Source organism: Choristoneura fumiferana, chromosome 10 (genome assembly GCF_025370935.1).
Source record: "Choristoneura fumiferana chromosome 10, NRCan_CFum_1, whole genome shotgun sequence".
In the NCBI taxonomy this organism is placed as follows: Eukaryota; Metazoa; Arthropoda; class Insecta; order Lepidoptera; family Tortricidae; genus Choristoneura; species Choristoneura fumiferana.
This window is the reverse complement of record NC_133481.1, coordinates 12,526,350-12,546,675: the sequence shown is the minus strand read 5'-3', so window position 1 is coordinate 12,546,675 and position 20,326 is coordinate 12,526,350. Positions and strand designations below refer to the sequence as shown.

The window sequence follows — 20,326 nt, the reverse complement described above, 5'->3', positions numbered from 1 at the left end:
CAGCATCTTCGGCACAATGTCGCGGGGTTTTTTTTTAGATATAACTTAGTTTTTAATATAGATTTAAATTTAGTTTGTAATATTTAATATTACTCGTATTTCTGCTTTTTGTTTTATTTTTATCTTAACTATTTATTAAAAAAAAATATGACGGATTAGAAAATCCATAGTAGGCAAAAATAAATATAGTTACAAAAAATCTTGTTAAGAATGATTTTTTTTTCAGTTAACCGTAACTAATAAAAGAAATCGCTAACGAAAATAGGCAAGCAATATGAAAAATAATACGAGTAGTAATGGGATGAACTAAATCTTTTGTTGGTAACCTGCACTAAATAATATAATCATGCTTGTATAATAATATTTCCATCATTGCTTACTCGTGACTAAGAATGCTTGAAATGATCAATTAATTATGACAACTATGCTAAACATATAAATGATTATGCAACTACGTAACACTTGAGTACATTATAGTAACAAGTCAGCACATTTGTTAGATTGCATAAATGCAAAGTACAATGTTTACACATGTCTATTTATCGAACTGGATCATCCCTTTCTCCAGTCAATAACATTAAATTAAAAGCTTAGTTAATCAACAGATAGCGATTTCTATGTGTACATGATTTATATAATGTTGGTTTACGAATAGAATAAGAAGATGCATTTACAAGATGAAGATGAATTTAGCAAGACGACAGTTCCCTTTTTTTATAATCATCTGTAAAATTGTTATTGTTTGGGCTTAAAATATGTTAGTCTTTATGATGTACAGTAACCAACTGATTCATGTACAGCCGCTATCAGATATATCGGTGCGGCCAAGATGTCCAAATATTTCTAAGCAACACTTAATTTCACTAAATCCTGCATACTGCAAATACCATTTATATCATAACTACTGCAATGTCATAAACATCTAATCACTCTGTTTTTCAATAATTTATTTGCATACGTCAGCAGTAAGTGCAGTGCGTCGAGGCAATAAGGGCGTTCACAAAAATCTGCAGAAATTATACTACGTATGACAATGACATAAAGTTTATTTTCCTCAAATGAGGAGATCTTTGTGAAAGAACTTATTGCTTAGATACCTACGTTTGACATATTGTGCGATGAGAGGGCCTACTCCGAAATTCGAAAATAGATGTTCGTATCGTACGTACCGTCCCTCTCGCTCTCGTATTAAATAATAATAATATAAGAGTCAGAAGGACCTGATTAGATCATCAACATCATCATCACAGCCTATATATGTCCCACTGCTGGGCACAGGCCTCCTCTCAGAACAAGATGGCTTGGGCCATAGTTCCCACGCGGGCCCAGTGCGGATTGCGAACTTCACACGTATCATTGAATTGCTTCGCCGGTTTGTGCAGGCTTCCTCACGATGTTTTCCTTCACCGCAAAGCTCGTGGTAAACTTCAAATAAATAGTTAGATAGCCTGATTAGATAGTTTAAGTTAAAGATAAATTGCTTATTAGCCTAGATAGGCTAGATTGTAATGTAATAAAGCACATTATAAACGCTTTATAAACAAAAAAAAAGAAAAAAAAAGAAGGACCGAACGACAGAAACTTCGATTTTTCGAATTTCGTTGTAGGTAGCCCTGCAGATATTTTTGGCTGGACGTATGCAAAGAAATTATTGAAAAACATCGTGCTTATATATTTATGGAATTGCAATATTATAGCTGTGATTTAAATGGTATTTACAGTGTGCAGAATTTATAGAAATTTGGTCTTGCTCAGAAATATTTGGACACATTGGCCGCTTGGATATATCTCATAGCGACTGTACTTAGGTGAAACCTTTTAATAATCAATTCACTATGATTTCCTTTATTCCTATGAGATTCCTATGGATGACAATGTGACACTAGCAGCACAAAGGTTCAACACTGGTAGATTTAGTAAATATTTAAACATTGAATAAAAAAATAAAGAGTGCACTATTTAACCCCCTTATAATTAAACGCAAACAATTCTCATGAACTAAGAAGTTCTACAATGGAGACGAAACCGAAGGAACAAGTTTTCGTGCAATCGATTGATATTTTTTTATTAACGTTTAAAATTATTTGGCAAAGTTGTTTAAAAAAAATCCTTTACCTAGTTACTAGGTAATCCAGGTATCACATCACGTCGACTGTTGATTTATTTAAATTGCATATTACACGAGCTGCTGCTACACATATCATATCAGATTTTTTACATAAATAATGTTAATATGGCAAGCGCACTGCAGAATTTATGCGTTCAACGCTCTTACAAATATGCGCAAAATGCATAAATCTTAAAAAAAGTGATTTATTCTTTTTTTTCTGTGATGCTCATTGGAGCAGAGCCACCTGACATTTTTAGTTAATAAGACTGTTGGTTAACTGATTCGTTATACGCTTACTTTGACGCAATGATTGGCAGCTGGTAAGCAAGGTTGACTTGCCTGTTGACATGGATTCACATCAACGGCTAAATCATAGATAGTTATTGCTTATTGCAAGCTTATTGCAGTACGTTTTCGTTCACCCCATATCGTTGACCTAGTTTGTAAAGGTAATCGTGAGTAAAGGCTGTATTTATACGTATTGAATCAGGCGTTGCTTTGCGGGGGTCCGTATCAATGAATTAAGGTCGCGGGTGAGCAAAGTAGTTACCTAATTGTTTCAGTTCATTAAAAGCTTTATGTTGATGATTTAAATAAAAACACGGTTTATGATGGTTTTCAGAGATATTAAGGAAATTGAAAGATACAAAGTTGGCGTAACCAATCTGACAGAGCAACTGACTTTTTATTCCCTGCCAGTCAGATTGCAGTGAATTTTAATTAAAAATTAAAAGTAAATAGTACCTAATAAAGAGGCTTTGCCCGAACCAGCCGCCAATACTAGGTACTGTACAGGGTGTAGAGTTATTATTTGCAATATTTCATCACTAGATCTGGATAGTAGTCAGTGTAGTGTAAGAACTTGCTTAATAAAGCAACCCCAATACCAATATAAATATTATATGTCCAATAGGATAGCACCTGTATTTTGACCTTTTAGAAGTTAAGTTAATTGGATTTAGTTAAATCTCGCAAGAAGTATTTCGTCCAGTACCTAGCATTGGTCACTTCATGGCATGCATAGATATAAGTAAATTGAATGATAATGCAAAATAAGAAAATTGACAAAAAAAGTAGTTAGTCGATAAAAATATTTTATTAAAAACTGCATCTTAGACGCAAACTTACTATGTGTAGCATATGAAATAAATTTACAAAAATAACATCTATTATCGGTGGAACGCTGAACTTTTGGTTCTAATGAATAATTCAAATCAGTCATTGGCATTTTCAAGCAATTTACTCATATTCTATAATTTGTCGTTTGCAGTCCGACCTTTTTTGTAGTAGAACTAGTTTCAATAACTTTAGCAAGTAAGTAGGTATATACGAAAATAGAATGTAACTTTGCGAAATACACTCGTAGTCAATTCAAACTATCTTAATCCTAGCGAGTAAATCGATGCAAGATGTTATTTCGTCGAGGTACCTATTTATAATAATTTTGCTAAAATGGTAAGTAGGTACTTACACAATACTACAATATCAAATTGAAGACAATATTCAATCAAATTGACACAACTTTATACTCGCTAAATGAAGTTTTAAGGACACATTTTAAGAATCATTGAATAACTTTATGTATAGGTACATTGAACGATGCAATGATCCCTATGATAACTGTTAGAATGATGTTAAAAAGTCGCTAACGGTTTTGGGTTCCATGCATCATCATCCCAGCCTATATACGTCCCACTGCAGGGCACAGGCCTCCCCTCAACCATGCATGACTAATTGTAAATGTAAATGTAATGTAAAAAAACAATTAATAGTAGAGATAAACGCGAAAAATTTGGAGCCAAAAAAAAGTCGGAAAATCACTGACCCGCAAAAATATTTGTTTTTTGCAGAAATAGGTATTATATTTTTTTATTTGTATGGACAGTGTGCGAGTCTGAATCGTGCTTGGCTGGTATTTTGACGAAGGTGCAGGTACATGCACTTTCTCAGAGATCATGGTAAAGACTAAACAAATATTATCCGTATGTAACGTTACCCACTTCCAGTAGTACGATTGAATTGTTTGATATGTTTGTTATTTATATATGTGTAGGTATTTGTTACGGGATGTAGACCGTGATCGTCATTTAAGTGCTCCCGATTTTTGATACAGTTGCATATGTCGGCGGCCGATCGTAAAATCCGCCAGATCACGAAATTCCTAGGCATAACGTGAAATGGCACTATTTCATGATATGCCTAAACATTGGCCAGGCATTGTCACGATGTGCCTGAGAAACAATACGGCAGATCAATTAGAGCAATGCATCGTCGATATTCCTAGTTATATACCGGGCACATCGTGATATATGCCGAAAAAAAAAAATTTGGTTCGACGAGCGAGCGAGGAGTGGTTAGAATGAATAGTGACCACAACGAACGAGCCGAGCGAGCGAAGCGAGCGTGCCGCGGCAGCGGCCGGCGATATGCCAGAACCGATATGGCGGCATTGCATGATAATGCCTAGGAATTTCATGATCTGCCTAAACTGACCAAACCATGAAATGGCGGCGTTTCATGATATGCTTAGGAATTTCATGATCTGCCTAAACATCACTATGCAAATCGTTAAACGGTGAGTTTTGAACGATATGGCGGATGTCCCTTAGCCAAAATGAAATGGCACCATTTCACGAAATGCCTAGGAATTTCGTGATCTGGCGGATTTTACGATCGGCCGCCGACATATGCATCATTATCACGAATGGGTGGGTGTATATAAGTAACTGTGAGTCATTAAAAACTGGTTGTTTGTTATTTGATGTGGTATCCGGTGACAGCAACAAAAATATCATCAACAAAGGATCATCTCAACTTAGTGCAACATGCATTAAACAATACAAGTACATCCAAATAGCTCATATTGATCAGCACAGGCGGTACCTTTACACGCATTAACATTAAGGTCCTAACACGTCTTTGTTAAGTACGAATCATGGCTCCTAAATAGTTGGTGCCGCTAAATATTCATCAATAAACATAAGTTATTGTATGGTAATCACATTTTAATTTCTCAGGACGACATCAATCAAACATGGTTGATGATTTCATTATTGACAGCATTTTGTAAGACAGTCAAGGTTCCTTATTTCTTATGTTATTCCTTTGTTTTGTTATACTAAATCTCATTCTAAAGTTAATTCTGCATAGAAGAACAAATAAACCACGGCCCTGGTAACAGTCACTATTCGCAGGTTTAATTAATTTAACAATATGGCAGGTAAAAAAAACTGTACGTACTTAACTGTATCTACCTACGTATAAAAATATACTTAGTACAAGTTAAGATTAGCAGAGTCGTGACCTTGTTGATAATAGTTTAATTTACGTACGTCAAAAATAGGCTACTCGTACAAAATGTCCCGAAAACGTACACATGAACGACATATTAAAATGTGGGACAGGGTCACTCAATAATCTAAGCACAAACCGATTAGTTTGTGCTTGGATTGTTTTGTTTTGTTCGATGCAGTCATTAAAAAATCTACCTAATTATAAAAGTACTAGCTGGTGCCCGCGGCTTTGCCCAAGGTGTAGTTTTTATTTTTATTTTCTAAATCTTCTTTTATAAGAACCTTCTCCTGACAATAGCAAACACAACAAAAAAATAATTTTCGAAATCAGTCCAGCTGTTCACGCGTGATGCCGTGACCGAGGGAAATAGGGATTCATTTTTATATATTACACAAAATTTGCCCAACTCTACATACAAAATTACCTATTAGGTACCTACTGCATGCCGCATGAGGGCCAGATTTTTTGCCGCTCAGTACCTACATATGTATTGTATACGAGTATAAAGAGCGTGTGCAAAATGTGAAAATCTACTATGAATTGGAGTACATTTTATAAATTGTATCAAAGCGTGGTAAGTATCATCATATCATCAAGTTTCGCAGCTTAAAATAAATAATTCATATTAAATATATATATTTTTATGATTTCGTACTTTTAAAACAAAAAACAAAAAATCCTTATAGAATCACTCGCGTGTTTGTCTGTCTATCTGTCCGTCTGTCACAGCCAATTTGTTCCGAAACTACTGAAGCGATCGAATTGAAAATTGGTACAAAAATAATAATCGAGTCGAAGACACAAAAACGGACGTGAACGTGAATGTTTTGCACTGATTTGAGAATTGTATGCAAACTTTTACCAACGATTTTTCTCCGACTACAGTAAATAATTCTGTACCTATAAACGGCGTAATTAGGTACACACCCACACCAAAGTACGGCTGTCTAGTAGGTATTAGACAAAAATATAGACAAACATTCAGGCGGCCGAACAAGCATGGTGAAACTATAAAGGTTTAGTTTCTGCGGTTTTGGCTACAGAACCCTAAAAAGTCGTGAATTATTTAGAATGAGTCCTCAAACGCAAAGCATGAAATATAGCTAAAAATTATCCCTCGTTTGTGTTTAAAAATACTGATGAAACTGTATCAATGTTCATATGCAACATAGTTATTAATGAACCCTAAACTAATTAGAAGAATTTGATTAGCTATAGCACAGGGCGGCCACGCCGTACAAAATACGCTTTCTTGAATCTACATAGGCACGACGATGTCTGTACACGCGTCGATGTGTGCGTAAGCTGCACAGGGCTGACTATTTCAAAACCGTATAGTACTATAAGTGCGTACTCATATGTAGGTATGGCTTAGATATGTGCAAATAAATGTAATCGTTAATCTTACCTATTTCGAGGGTATTCTGGCAAAACAGAATAAGTTCAATGTTTTTTAAAGTTAAATACATAGGCATACTCAATGTTTTCCGCTTTATTTATCTAGCAAAACCGTATAAAAAATAAATATTGTGCACTTATCCGGTTCTGCCAGAATATCCTCGATTTATTTAAACCTACTTAAAATGTGTCTGTTTGCGTATTTTAAGCATTATTATTTTCAATTACAATATATACGTCTACAAACTTAAAAGAATCATTCGGTAGGTAGTTATTTCATGTATTCATCGCGTTAATTTCAGAAATCACTATTTATTTAGAAAAAGGAAGTAAGTAGGTTACCGTTACGATTTCGCAAAATGATTGCTCCCTTAGTGCCGTGCGGCCTACGTACATCGCGTCGCGCACCTGACTGCTTTCCTGCGGTTTTCCTGCAATCTGCGCTTGAGGGGTGGGGTAACTCGAACCGGTGCGGGGCGGAGCGTGGCCATTCTGTACGTTAGTACTATTATATATTCTGTGGCTATGGCAGGATATCGTAGTGTTGAAAGCATCAATGCTTCACAATTAGCTTCCAAATAGAGGTTTTGAGGTAATGAATTTAATCGTTGGCTTCCCTTCAAAATAACTTGCGGAAAGAAAAAAATTTGAAATGATTTTATTTTAGATTTCTGCTGGAATTCGTTACGTTATTTGCGCTATCCACAAATAACTTCAATTACTACAATAATGAGATGTTTAGGGAGTTGGGCTACGACCCTCGCTCTGGCTCGTATTTGGTGCAACAGGTCTCCATTAATACATCAGGGTGATGTTGCTGGTATTACACTCTATAGACCCACAATACCCCTGGCACTACCCAGGGGTATGGTATGGTGGGTCTGTAGAACCTTCTCCCCTGTATAGTATCCGGCTCAAACGTTCCCGTAATACCCGTCCAGACCCACCATACCCCTGGCATTACCGCTAGGGGTAGGGTGGGACTGAACCATACCACCGTAGTGTTGTAGTAAGTTACGGGTTTTAAGAAGGTTAGGTTAGTTAGGTAGCTACTTATGCCCGAAGGGCAAACCGCCCAGAAATAGGAGCCCCGCGTAGCTCCGTCAATTTTATTTTTATTTCTCAAATCCAGCAACTTTTGGTGCTGACGGTACAACTTACAACTATAGGTAAGTACCGTAATCATAAATCACTTTATCAAATATAAGTATAGTCTTTCGCGAATGAAATTCAGGTCATTTGCGTATCTGTACCCTTAGTGTAAGTTTTCGGTTACAAAATATGTCTCGATCGCGTTCGCGTTAAAATCTCAATTTATATGGAAACACGAACAGCGCCTTTAGCGGACGGAACGTTTGCGATGTTCGTGTTTCCTTACAAATTTAGATTTTAACGCGAACGCAATCGAGACGTATTTTGTAACCGAAAACTTACACTAAGGGCACTGGTCTACGGAGCCCCGCTAGCCGCTACGCTTACTACAGCACCACGGTGGTATGGGTCAGTCCCACCCTACCCCTAGGGGTAATGCCAGGGGTATGGAGGGTCTGGAGGGGTATTACGGGAACGTTTGAGCCGGATACGAGACAGGGGAGAAGGTTTACAAATAACAGCTTAACTAGCTAGTTTTCACTTCAGCTTAAAATCTCTCAATTCACAAAGTACACTACTCAGCTATAGAAATTTGATGTTTGTATACTCGTTAATTTTTTCTTTGCTATGCTGTTGCACATTGTACCTATTTTACATGACAATAACAGCCAATTTCCTTACGAGGGTCATGAATCATCAACGCATCGACATTGACTGGCGATGATTGACAGCAAGATAAGGGACGTGAAATCATTTATTTAGTATGGTTTTCGTAATTAATAGTAAACCTCGACTGTTTTCCTTTGATTTCTTAGGATTAGGCACACAATAACAACTACTCACAGTTTTACAACTGACTGTCAACAACGGTTTTCGCAGACTTCCCGTTGCCCCGGCAACACACTTCAGAAGCCGAATTGTCTAACTCGTAGGCGCTACCAATTACATTCATCGTCTTTTTCTATCCTCATAGGATCCTTCCTATGAGGATAGAAAAAGATCGTATATTCATAGACACTAAGTGAATTATAAAGTATATGGCCTCTGGAAGCAATACGAGGCAGGGTGAACGCGATAGTTTTTTTGTACGTATTTTTCTGTTGCCCTATGGTGGCTTCTACAGCTTACCGGAAAGAAAGCGAGCTGCCCGAGGAATCGCTCAGCGAAAAATTTTGTTTTATTTGTGGTACACGTAAGTCGTACGTGTTTCTTATATCGGCCAGGTTCTCGTATAAAAAAGGAGGTTAGGTTATGTTAGGCTGGAGGTTTAGAATTTGGGCTTCTATCTCTTCAGGACTCTCGTTCATAATTCCTCGTTTATCAACCTTAACCTTTAATTGACGACCTATACGTCTCACAGACGTCACTTTTGTTTTGAAAATATTTTTCAAAATACGCTACTCGCGGTACTGCTCTTCCCAGCCAGCGACGCCGTGAGCCCGGCGGGTGCACACGTGACCGTAGTGGAGCTGTCGCCGTCTCATAGACGTAAGTACGTTGTTCGGCGTTTTAGTATAACTTGGTGTCTTATTGACGTGACGTCGGTGCTTAAGTTATATTACTATATAATTCCAGAATGCCTAGGAGAAAGGAAAACGCTTGCAGAAAACGAAAAAAGGCTCCTGCTCCGTCGCTGGCACCTCCTAGATTTCCAAAGTATTTTTGTTGCAAATATAACAAACTCATGTGCCTTACGAGCTGCCTTCAAATATGCAGTGGTTGTAGAATGGCCCAGTAATGTGCCTGTACCTATGACTGTTGTCATTTTCTTTATGTTTTAATTTAGAAGTGTTTTTATTATTTAAATTCGTTGATTGGTTCAAGAACTAAAGATATTTTATGTGTTTTTGTTAGGTTTTGCCTTATTATAAGAAATACTGCGACTGATAAGTTCCTAAAATTTAGTTCATAAAATTTGTGGTCTCATTAATAAATACAGATTATTTTTAAAATACACCTGGTTTTATTTTTATAATATTTTATTTAATTATCTTAAACAAGTATTATATGCAATAAAAAGGCTAAAAAAAATCTAACTTTTAAATTAAATTCTTAGTACCAAGTTTTAAAATCGACGTCTCTCAGACAGTACATCGATGTAATTGCTAGATACGTAAAAACCAGGTCGTCAGTCAAAGGTTAAGACACCATGAATACAATGAATGAGTTCTATTTCTAGTTTATAGCATAGCGTGAATTTCCTTAAATTGTTATGAAAACAATTGAACTGTAATGGCCTGTATTTAACAAAACAGTTAGACCTCTCATTACTTACTGACAGTAATATCCGATAATTATACAAGAGTTGTCTAATAATGTAAAATAATTATACCAAAAGATCACCTAACGTGATGTGAGAACCATTTGTGCGTCAGGATAGCAATTAAAGAGCATAAATTGTTCAACGATACGTTTTGCAAAAAAAACACCATCTCATTGTGATGCCGCACGGAGACTGCGCGTGGATGCTGAATACATTATTTCAAATCCCTTGTATTCCCTTGTCTTGTCATCAGCCATCGCCAATCAATGTCGTTGACGGAACATGACCCTTGCAATGAAATTGACTGTAATATTGGTTTAATTGGTGTCTAAAGTACGAGTAGCGACATGAACGAGTAAATCATCATCATCAGCCGAAAGGCTGCCGCTGCTGCACGTAGGTCTTCTCCAAAAACGCTATAATGAACCACATAAAACGGACTCCTGTGACCTTTTCGGGTCACAAATGGGCAAAAAAATTTCAAGTGACAACGCAGAGCAAAGAAATACACCTAGTTATGTACCAAAAATAGTAAGTGAAGAAAGATCGAGTAAGAAAAGCGTGAGTTGGTTAGTCATATTTTTGGATGCAACACCTCACTTTTTAGTGGAAATGGTCAAGCACGGAGAACAGATGGCCGTTGGGGCCGAAGTGTTCTCGAATGGAGACCGCGGCTATGCAAGCGGAACTTACGAGTAGTACGTCCACCAACGAAATGGACGGATGACCTGATTAAAGCCTCTGGTTCTCGGTGGATGCAGCCCGCCTTAAAACTGAAGCAACTGGAGGTCTATGGGGGAGGGAGACCTATGTCCAACAGTGGACGTCCTACGGCTGATATATGATAAAGATGATGACCTCGCTTTTAGTGTACGCACACGTACTAGTGTAGTGTAAGGTGGTCTTTTGCCAAACGTATGTTATCACCGACGTTACATGAACAGTTATCAGTACCTATGGTAAAAATAATAAGCCACGGTTCTTACAGGCCCACACGACCAGACATTACCTGCGGCTTCGCACCCGTAAACTAAGGCTGGTTCACACGTACTAAATTATCAAGTAGTTAACTAAATTTTAACTCTATTTTAAGCAACTTGATTTTAAGTAAGCGTTACCACGTTCGCATCAGCTAAGTTCTTTAGTTAGCCCGAGATGGACGACCGTCTTCTGTTTTGACCACTTCGATATTTTCAAAAAAGATCTTGTTCTTCTCTCTTCTTCAAACACAAGAACTTACGAAAACACGACCGCTCCGCGAAACTATTATTATACACTCAACTAATTTTTAACTAAATCGTGCCTGTCCAAACGTGTCAAGTGATAATTCACGCCCACCCACTTAACCGAAAAATAGACAAAATTCTAATTTACTTATTCCTTTGCATGCTTAATTATAACTTATTAGTAAATTAATTGTTTACACGCTTTAAGTCGCTTAAATTTAAGTTAAAATTTAGTTAACTACTTGATAACTTTAATAAGTATGAACCAGCCTTTAGATCCGGCAGTTGACTTGAAATTTTACTAAATTCCCATCGGAATCTCCAAAACTGCATCGTAGTTTCATAACTAAAAAACCGTAAAAAACTAAAAATTTCTAGACCCAGCGTTAAACGTTTTACAAACGTGAATCCCGTCCCGTAGAAATATCGGGATAAAAGTAACCTATAGGTAAGTTATTCCAGACGTCCAACTATCTAAATACGAAATTTCATGCAAATTCGCCCACTCGTTTTAGTTTGAAATAGTAACAAACACAGGCACGCACGTACCTACATACATATAAGTACTTACGCAGATAATATTAGTAGGATTATTTTTGCATCTGATCATGATTAAAAAAAATGGCCCCCAGTGTGACTATTAAAAAAACTTAATATTAATAAAAGTATAACCCATAATGAATAAATTCTTCTCAATTAATCAATTTGTTACTGAGGCCTTTGCCATGTACTTATACCTACCTTTACTCAATCTTACTCAATCTTTATTCGTGACAGCAGTACCTCCCCATCCCAAATTTAAATAACATATTCACTTGTCTATGCTTAATTTACGAGGATAAACCTTTTAACATTTGTATTCTATGTTCCTGCGATTGACGTCAATACTGACGAGTGGAAGTAATTCGTTTCTTTATTGATAGGTCGATTGTGACATGAATACCGTCTGAAGGATTACACGCTATATATCAAACACGTGTGGATCTTGTTGTCATGAGAATGAGACTGGAATTTAATGGTTACTTAAGTAAATTCTTAATTATACATTGGTGGCCACAAAAACTTAAAATAGGTGTGCATTTTGCCACATTCTTGGCATTCTTCATCTTTTAAGTGCTAATTTCTCTAAATGGACACATATGAAGCCGTAAAAACATTATTTTTTTAAATAAAAAAGTCTGCAAAATCCACTTTTTCTAATTCTCAATTTAAGTAGGTATTATATGTGTTATTCTATTAACTAACAATAATAAATTGTAAGTAGTCCGGTTTAGTTTATTCCCTACTGAGTTATTAAGACATTTCCAGACTAATTTATTTCACATTTATGAATTATGATATATGTAAGATATGATTTAGCACACTTATATTTAGGTAAATTATAGTAAAGTACCCAACCCTTATACGGTTACCTGATGGCAGGGTCGTTTCATCTTTACTCTCTACTATATTCATGCAGGCCGTGAGTTAAAGATTTTAAAAAAATGAAAAAGGGGTCGAAAGAGACAACGAACCCATAAAACTTGAGCCTGTTTCCTGAGACGACGTGACTGTGTGGGAGCACTTAGCATAAACATAGTCAGTTTTGATTTCTTAGTCACCCGTTATGCATGGCAATTCAAACTGTAAATTTATTATTTAAAGGAGAACCAATAGAAAATATTTACTTGAAGTTAAAAGTCAAACTATTCAGCCTCGAACAAAAGAAACAATATTATCATAATAGTGGTAAAAAACGAAAACATGTTTTTTTATCAACACAACATAATATCATCAATAAATAATAACATTATAATATACTTACATACAACATCCGACTCGCACTTGGTTGGTGTTCTTTCTCCCAAACTGCATAGATATCAATGAACTAAAAGAATTTCTTTGCTCACCCGCGACCTTATGATAGCTAAACTTATGCAAGATATTCGCGTTCATAGAGTTCCTCCACCTCCACACTGTAAGAATACACACAAATCACACAAACCTATCTTCACCACCACCACACCACACTGACGCGTTTCGAACTCAACCAGAGCTCATCTTCAGAGCAACACAACCGTACACCATGCTACAAGATGTTAGACTAACAAACCACAACAAACGTTTTCTTTTGTCACTGTAACTCCCTTAGTACCTACCTATATTTTTTCTCAAACAAAACAAAACTGCCCACAAAATATTAATATATTTTACAAACTACCTTGAATTTTTATTTATTTACTGTTTAGGCGTGTTTTATTAACTGTTGCTGAAATTCTTTTAGTTTATTGATATGGACCTCCGCAAAGTAACGCCTGATCCAATAAATTATGTATACATATGTAGGTACTACACTGTTTGGTAGGTAAACTAATTAGTACTTTTTTTATTTATTCTCAAAAAAAAAGGTACATAATTTTAGTTACATCACTAATTTCGCCAAACTATGACGTTTATTGGCGAATATTGCGCTCGCTTAGAACAATTATTGTACCCTACTTAATTAAAACTAAACTACTTAATGTTATGCTTACCCCTCATTGCAATACGGCGCAACTCCCCACACACAACCGGGCCCTGGGCCGCACACCATGCTACCAGACTGGTACAGTCATCTGCAAAAATATGTGGCAAGTCCAACCGGCCCTAGTAATAGATTTGGGACAGATATTTATTTATGCACGCTTTATTGTGTTACATATTGGTGCTGGTAACGGTACAGGAGACATAAAATTACCGTCACGTTTATACTTCTTCATTTTAATATAAAAGTAGGTAAAACTGTAAAATATCACAGATTTCATAAAATTATATAATGAAAATATAAAAGCTGCTAACACAATAAAATACTTTTATCACAGGTTTCTTAAATTTTAATAAGTAGTGTGAATATATAAGTTTATTTTGTTTGACAGAACCAAGGAAGATTCTCGACGGCGTGGATGGATGTTTCAAGCCTGGAGAACTCACTGCGATCATGGGCCCTTCAGGAGCGGGCAAAACTACTCTACTGAATATATTGGCTGGCTACACGTGAGTACACTAATAAACTAGGTACTTTTAGTCGCGGCTTCAATCGCTATCTAGTAGATAAATTGAAACTCCGGGATTTCACTAAATTGTAAAAAAAAAACTGGACTTTACGGTTGGTATCTCTGGATTTTACATGCTTTAATTTTTTTAAAGAGAAAACACTGTAGTAGTTGACCTATTTTTACGGAAACCATTTTGGCAATCGTCGAAAATTTTATATTTTTCACAAAAATTAATAACGCGATAGTACATTGCTTTCTCAAATATTTGTGAGGCTGTTGGTAAAAGAGCTATGGGACGATAATGATTTGGATCTGTTTGAGTGTTTTTTTGTGAATAGGTGTAATTATGGCTTTCTTTAAATAATTTGGGTATGTGCCTTCATTAAAGGATTGATTAATTAGAATGGTGAATGGTAGAGCCAGTTGATCTGCGCATTTCCTAAATAAAGAACGTGGAAGTTCGTCTATCTCGTTTTTGTTTTTGAAAGTAATAGTACAATAGTATAGTACAAGCGTCAGAAAAACATTTGAATTAAATAATATTTTCATCACCCGCCGATAGATGGCGGTGTAGGTACGCCCTTTGCATTAAGGTAACGACATGTCACCTTAAAAACTATAAAAGTCCACCCAAATAGTTTCGACTTCCATTCATTCACTCACATCCAGAGGCTAGTTCAAAACTACTACCAGAGTTCATAATAAATATGGAGTTTACACGGGTAAATATTGGAATATTATTAGATATTTACTTAGTGCACGTAATAACATCCGTTATTTTAATATCATACTATAAAAAGTAAATATTATGACCGATAATTAAGAGAATTATCACAATTTTATTAGTCAGATGGAATATTGTAGACGTTAAAATCTGGAAGTAATATTACTAAATATTCCATCAAACAAAACCATACGCCACAATAATAATTATAGGTAGGTAGGTAGTATATATATGTCATCCTACTAAGATGAAACGGCTGGACGGATTTGGGTGAAATTTGGAAAAAAGTTAGAATATAACCCATGGGATAGGGATATAATCTCTAAATAACAACCGCTGGGCTTAGAGTCATGAAATTTGGCATGTAGGTAGCTGGACGTCTGGAATAGGCTACATTTTGTCCCGATATTCCTACGGGACGGGATAGGGATAAAATCTCAAACTAATAAACGTTGGGCTTAGAGTTATGCAATTTGGTGTGTAGATAGCTGGACATCTGGAATAACACATAGATAGGCTATTTTTTATCTCGATATTTCCTCGGGATAGGGATAAAATCTTGAAATAACAACAATAGTTTAAAGTCATTAAATTTTACATGATTGTTGTTTTTAATGTATCAATGAAAACCACGATTTAATTTTCGGGAATTCCCACGGGAATTTTTAAAAATCCCAAAATTTTAATCCAGCTGCTGGATCTAATGATTTACGTGTGTATAACCGCGGGTAAACACTAGTGTAAAATAAAGATTTCACATTGTTGTGTGTTACATGATACAAATTACACAATTTCAACGTACGTAAAAGACGTGTAATGTCTTTTCCTAATAAGTACGATAATATAGAGAAAAAAAAAACAACTTTATTGTGACATTTATGAAATAGCATTAGTTGAACGTTAATGCAATTTCTCTGTCATAAATGAGTGTCAAATATTTGAGTCGCTATGCTACCAAAAAAAACTTGTATATAAAAGGTGTTAATTAAATAACTGAAAACCTCAGACACACCAAAAATATTTTTTAATTTTAAGCTACGAGTAGTTGATCGCTTTTATTTTCGAATACCTTAATTATTCCCAAAAATATTCATGAGTTTTGGTAAGTCAGTAATTCTATTGATTTCTAACTCATAATTTGTATTTGTCACTTGCGCTTCGACCTTTTTAGAAGAAAATGAAACTGACAGTAAAACGGCCAGTATTAAACTACTCGTAAGTATCTAAATAGTATGCAACAACACTAAATTATATGCTGCATATTCGTAAAGTTAAGACTAGGCATAATAAAAAAGGGATTTAAAAACAAAAACAACCTGACTTAAAACATAGTGTAATCGATTCTTCTCGATTCTGATCAAAACACGTAAACAAAAAACTATTTCAACTAAACTTAATTCAAAACTATACCAATTTGAACAGAGTTAATATTTTGGTTTAATTGCCTTTTATGAACGCAAAGTCAACATTGCTTAGTAATGTTGGGAAAACCTCCGTGTACTCAGTAAACTAAATTAATTTAACTAGCATGCAGAAGTGCTTCATTGACACTAGGTTTTTGTATTATATTACGTCAGCAAGTTAAGTTTCCACGAACGACACAATACTGTTTTGTGCATAAGTTAAAAAATTAACATTTTTCTTTGTCAGAATGACATGTACTGATAGTTGTTTTTACTTGTTACAAGACGTCAACTTAGCTTGTTCTTCCGAGCATATTTATGTTAGGTAATGTTCCAAAAGTAGGTTTGGAGGGCTAAATTATAGGAAAGTATATGTAGAACTAACCCTGTAAGTAGTTGACATTTTGAACCACTAGCATATTTGTGAAGGAAAAAAATCTGTATAAAGGAATAGTCAATAAAAAAAACTAACAAATGCAAATCGCAAACACTAAGGGTCTTGTAGGTTCAAATTTAAAAGCAAGCCTTAAATAAGTTTGTCCTTCATAGTATTTTTATAAAAATGAAAGCTATTTTTTGCAGATCAATTCTTACTTCTTGCCAAACTTCGTAATTTTATGTCAAATAGAATTCTAGTGGTAGCGCGTCAAGCCCAGGCTGATACTCACGATCTATGTGCAATCTTGACAAACAGACACATCTACAAAGACAGTCTTCAAAGTGAACAAGTAAGTTTCTCTTTTTAAATTTGAGGTATGGAACCCTAAAGCCGATCATTTGTGACCTTACTTTAATTACCTTCCGTTAATTATTCTCTTCCTACTAAATTTTTGTCATTATTAGACTGTCGCTTAATTGTTTATTGTTATGATGTTCGCAGAACATAATTAGTAGGTACCGAGGTAGGTAGGCACTGATTGTATTTTTTTTCCTGGTAAGTATGTTAATTATTTCCATTAATAATTACAGATGCATAATAGTTTCTTCACGATCAAGTAAATCGTTTCATTGTAGATAAAGAAATAAAATAACATTAGGTACGTGATAGCTTTGCTCCAGCGGAACAATATGAAGCTGATGGGAATGTCGGAAATCCTTTCTTAATACACCTGCTCGAGTGAGGCTAAAGGTTGTGATTTGTCGCTTAGTTAGTCAGTGCGTTACTTTGTTATATAAGTATTTTGTTAAATCAAAAGCTTTCGCGTGTCTTAATTACGGGACTGCGTAACGTATACTCTTTTGCTTGTGCCTAAATAAGATAGGTGCAATAACATCTCTACTCTCAAACTAGACAGAGATGAATAGAGCGTGTTGATTAATGCGGCAATTACACTGAGTCGTTCACCTAACGTGGTCGCCGAACTTATGTCAAACTACTTTTGCATTAGTCTATCCGTCTACTGCGGCGGCACATAAGGCGATGCTTCTTTAGCACTTTTGCGTTCGCCGCAGTGCAGCATTTGCGGCGAACGACTCAGTGTAATTGCCGCTTAAGAGGAACAACCATATTTTTTTATATTCATCTAGGTACCTAATCAAATAATTTACAATATTAGAGCATTCCTAAGAAGAAACCACTCCAGAATTCTGTTATTGTTCAGAGAATAGAAACAGTCGCACACTAAAATCAACAGGAAACTAGCACCTGTTGAAATAATGCTCCGCAGCGTTCGAAGTATTCCTCCTACTAACTTAACCCTAATGGTTTTGTCAAATAAAAAGTAACCTAACCTACTTTTATTCGTTAACAGAACCCGAGGTGCAAAAGGTGAAATATCCGTGAACGGAGTGTGCGCTTGCGCATCGCAGTCTGGCGGCCGTGGCGGCGCCAAATACATCCGCCAACACGATGACCTCCGCGCCTACCTCACCATATATGAAGCCATGGCTCTTGCCGCAGCGCTTAGCTGGCCGACTTTTCACCAACAGGAAAGAAAGGAGAAAGTGAGTACAGGTGACTCAGAATGTTTGACATATTTTACTTTCCACTTGCATAGTAAGAAAAGGATGCGCATAATCGCATGAATCACAATGTAAGTTGACAACTGGTAAACACAGTACAGTTGATCATTAAATTGTACTAGAGTAACTTTACTACTTGAACTGATGTTTATAATCATCTTATAATTAATTGCTAGTACTTTTGATGAATTTAGAAAATCAAAAATTATACGGCGTCAACGCTCATTTATGCGACTAAAAATGAAGACGCAAGGTGGTTGTAATTAAGTACACATGTTTCACTGTAGTCTGTAGTTACCTATACTTTTCAACTGAGTTTAATGATATGATATAGTTTATTCTTAAAGGTGTCGCAGCCGATATAAAATATTAAGACGCCCTTTAAATCTAAAAACCGGGAGATAAAGAACTAGTTAGCGAATGTTAAATATAAACATAACCTCGATAATTAACAGTAGTACAGTACTACTGTATATTCTGAAAACATAATCTTAATATTAACAGTAGTACTCTGTACTCTGTACTACTGAAAGAAAAAATTTACAGTTCTTAATAATACGAGTAGAGTGATGCGTTAAGAGTCCGTGGAAAATAATTTGCAAGAAAACAAAATGTAGGTACAGTCAAGTGCATAGATATGTATACATCGCAAAGTTTTAAAGAAGGGCGTCATCATTAAGATCAGAGATTTGGGAACATCTAAATGTGCAAAAACATGTATATTGTATACATTGTTTGAAAGATAAGTATGTACGCTATACATGTGCAATAAAATGTCTTCAGTAATTAAATCATAAATTTAGAAACACCATAAAGCTCATAAATGTCTATACTTTATTAGTCAACACAATCCTTCATTCATGATTTATAACAATTATAACTAAACGCATGTTGAAGTGGCCAGTCACTTAATTTATAATCTTTACGAATAATAATTATAATACAACATTAACAGTGGCCAGTCACTGGCCATTACCTAACAAATGCTGAATATTTTGAAAAGAGAATTTTTAGGCCTGAAGGCAATCTGAACTACGTAGTGAAACTCAGGATGGGGGGTGTACCAGTCAAGTGCAATGATACCGACACGGCCAAAGTTACAAAAATATGTATACACGACCTTAATGTTAAGTGCATAAAGTCGTGTAGGTATACATATAAATTTTGTAACTTTGGCCGTGTCTTTGCACTTGAATGTGCAATAAACAAATATTAAAACCCTATACCGAAAAATGTACTTCAAATGTACTATTACTTATTTACTTTATTTTATTTTTTTACACTTCATAGTTAAAATACTGGTTCTTCGAGGACGAAGTCGTGGTCGGAAATCTAGTAAATAATAATTCTTTGAGTTAAGCGTAATTTATATCATCACAAATAATATTAAACCTAGGACAAGGTTTTAAAGCATTGGATTTGATTTTGAATTAACACAGCAAGGACCGTAAAGTGTCTTGAACTGTCTACTCTACGCACGCTCTGTCCATCAACGACACACTTATAGTTCTTGTATACATATTTTTGCAACTTTATGTGAATTTTATTTTTTTAGCTTAATATTGTATATATGTTAATGTAACAGTTGATGTATACAAATTAGTGTACGTACTGCACGTATACATATTTATGAGTTCTTCAATGTGGACATATTAATGAGCATTAGGATAATTCTAATTTTGTGCAGTTTTAAATGGTTACTTATTTTTATTAACAATACTTGAATCTATACATATCTTTACACTTGACTGTACCTACCTAATTACCAGGGTCGGATTTAGTGGAGAGGTCCACACAATAGAGGTTACAGAAAACTTAACTTTTTAAAGAACATTGTTTA

At 35.5% G+C, this 20,326-nt stretch overlaps 1 protein-coding gene across 2 annotated transcripts in view; it reads left to right on the top strand.

Moving 5' to 3' along the window:
• Nucleotides 1–20,326, top strand: part of LOC141432116 (ATP-binding cassette sub-family G member 1) — a 64,899-nt gene that overhangs the window by 19,042 nt on the left and 25,531 nt on the right. For both annotated transcript variants that reach the window (XM_074093543.1, XM_074093544.1), the window contains exons 3-4: nucleotides 14,278–14,395; nucleotides 18,276–18,468. In XM_074093543.1, the coding sequence (XP_073949644.1) occupies nucleotides 14,278–14,395; nucleotides 18,276–18,468 (311 nt within the window). The remainder of the gene's footprint in view (nucleotides 1–14,277; nucleotides 14,396–18,275; nucleotides 18,469–20,326) is intronic.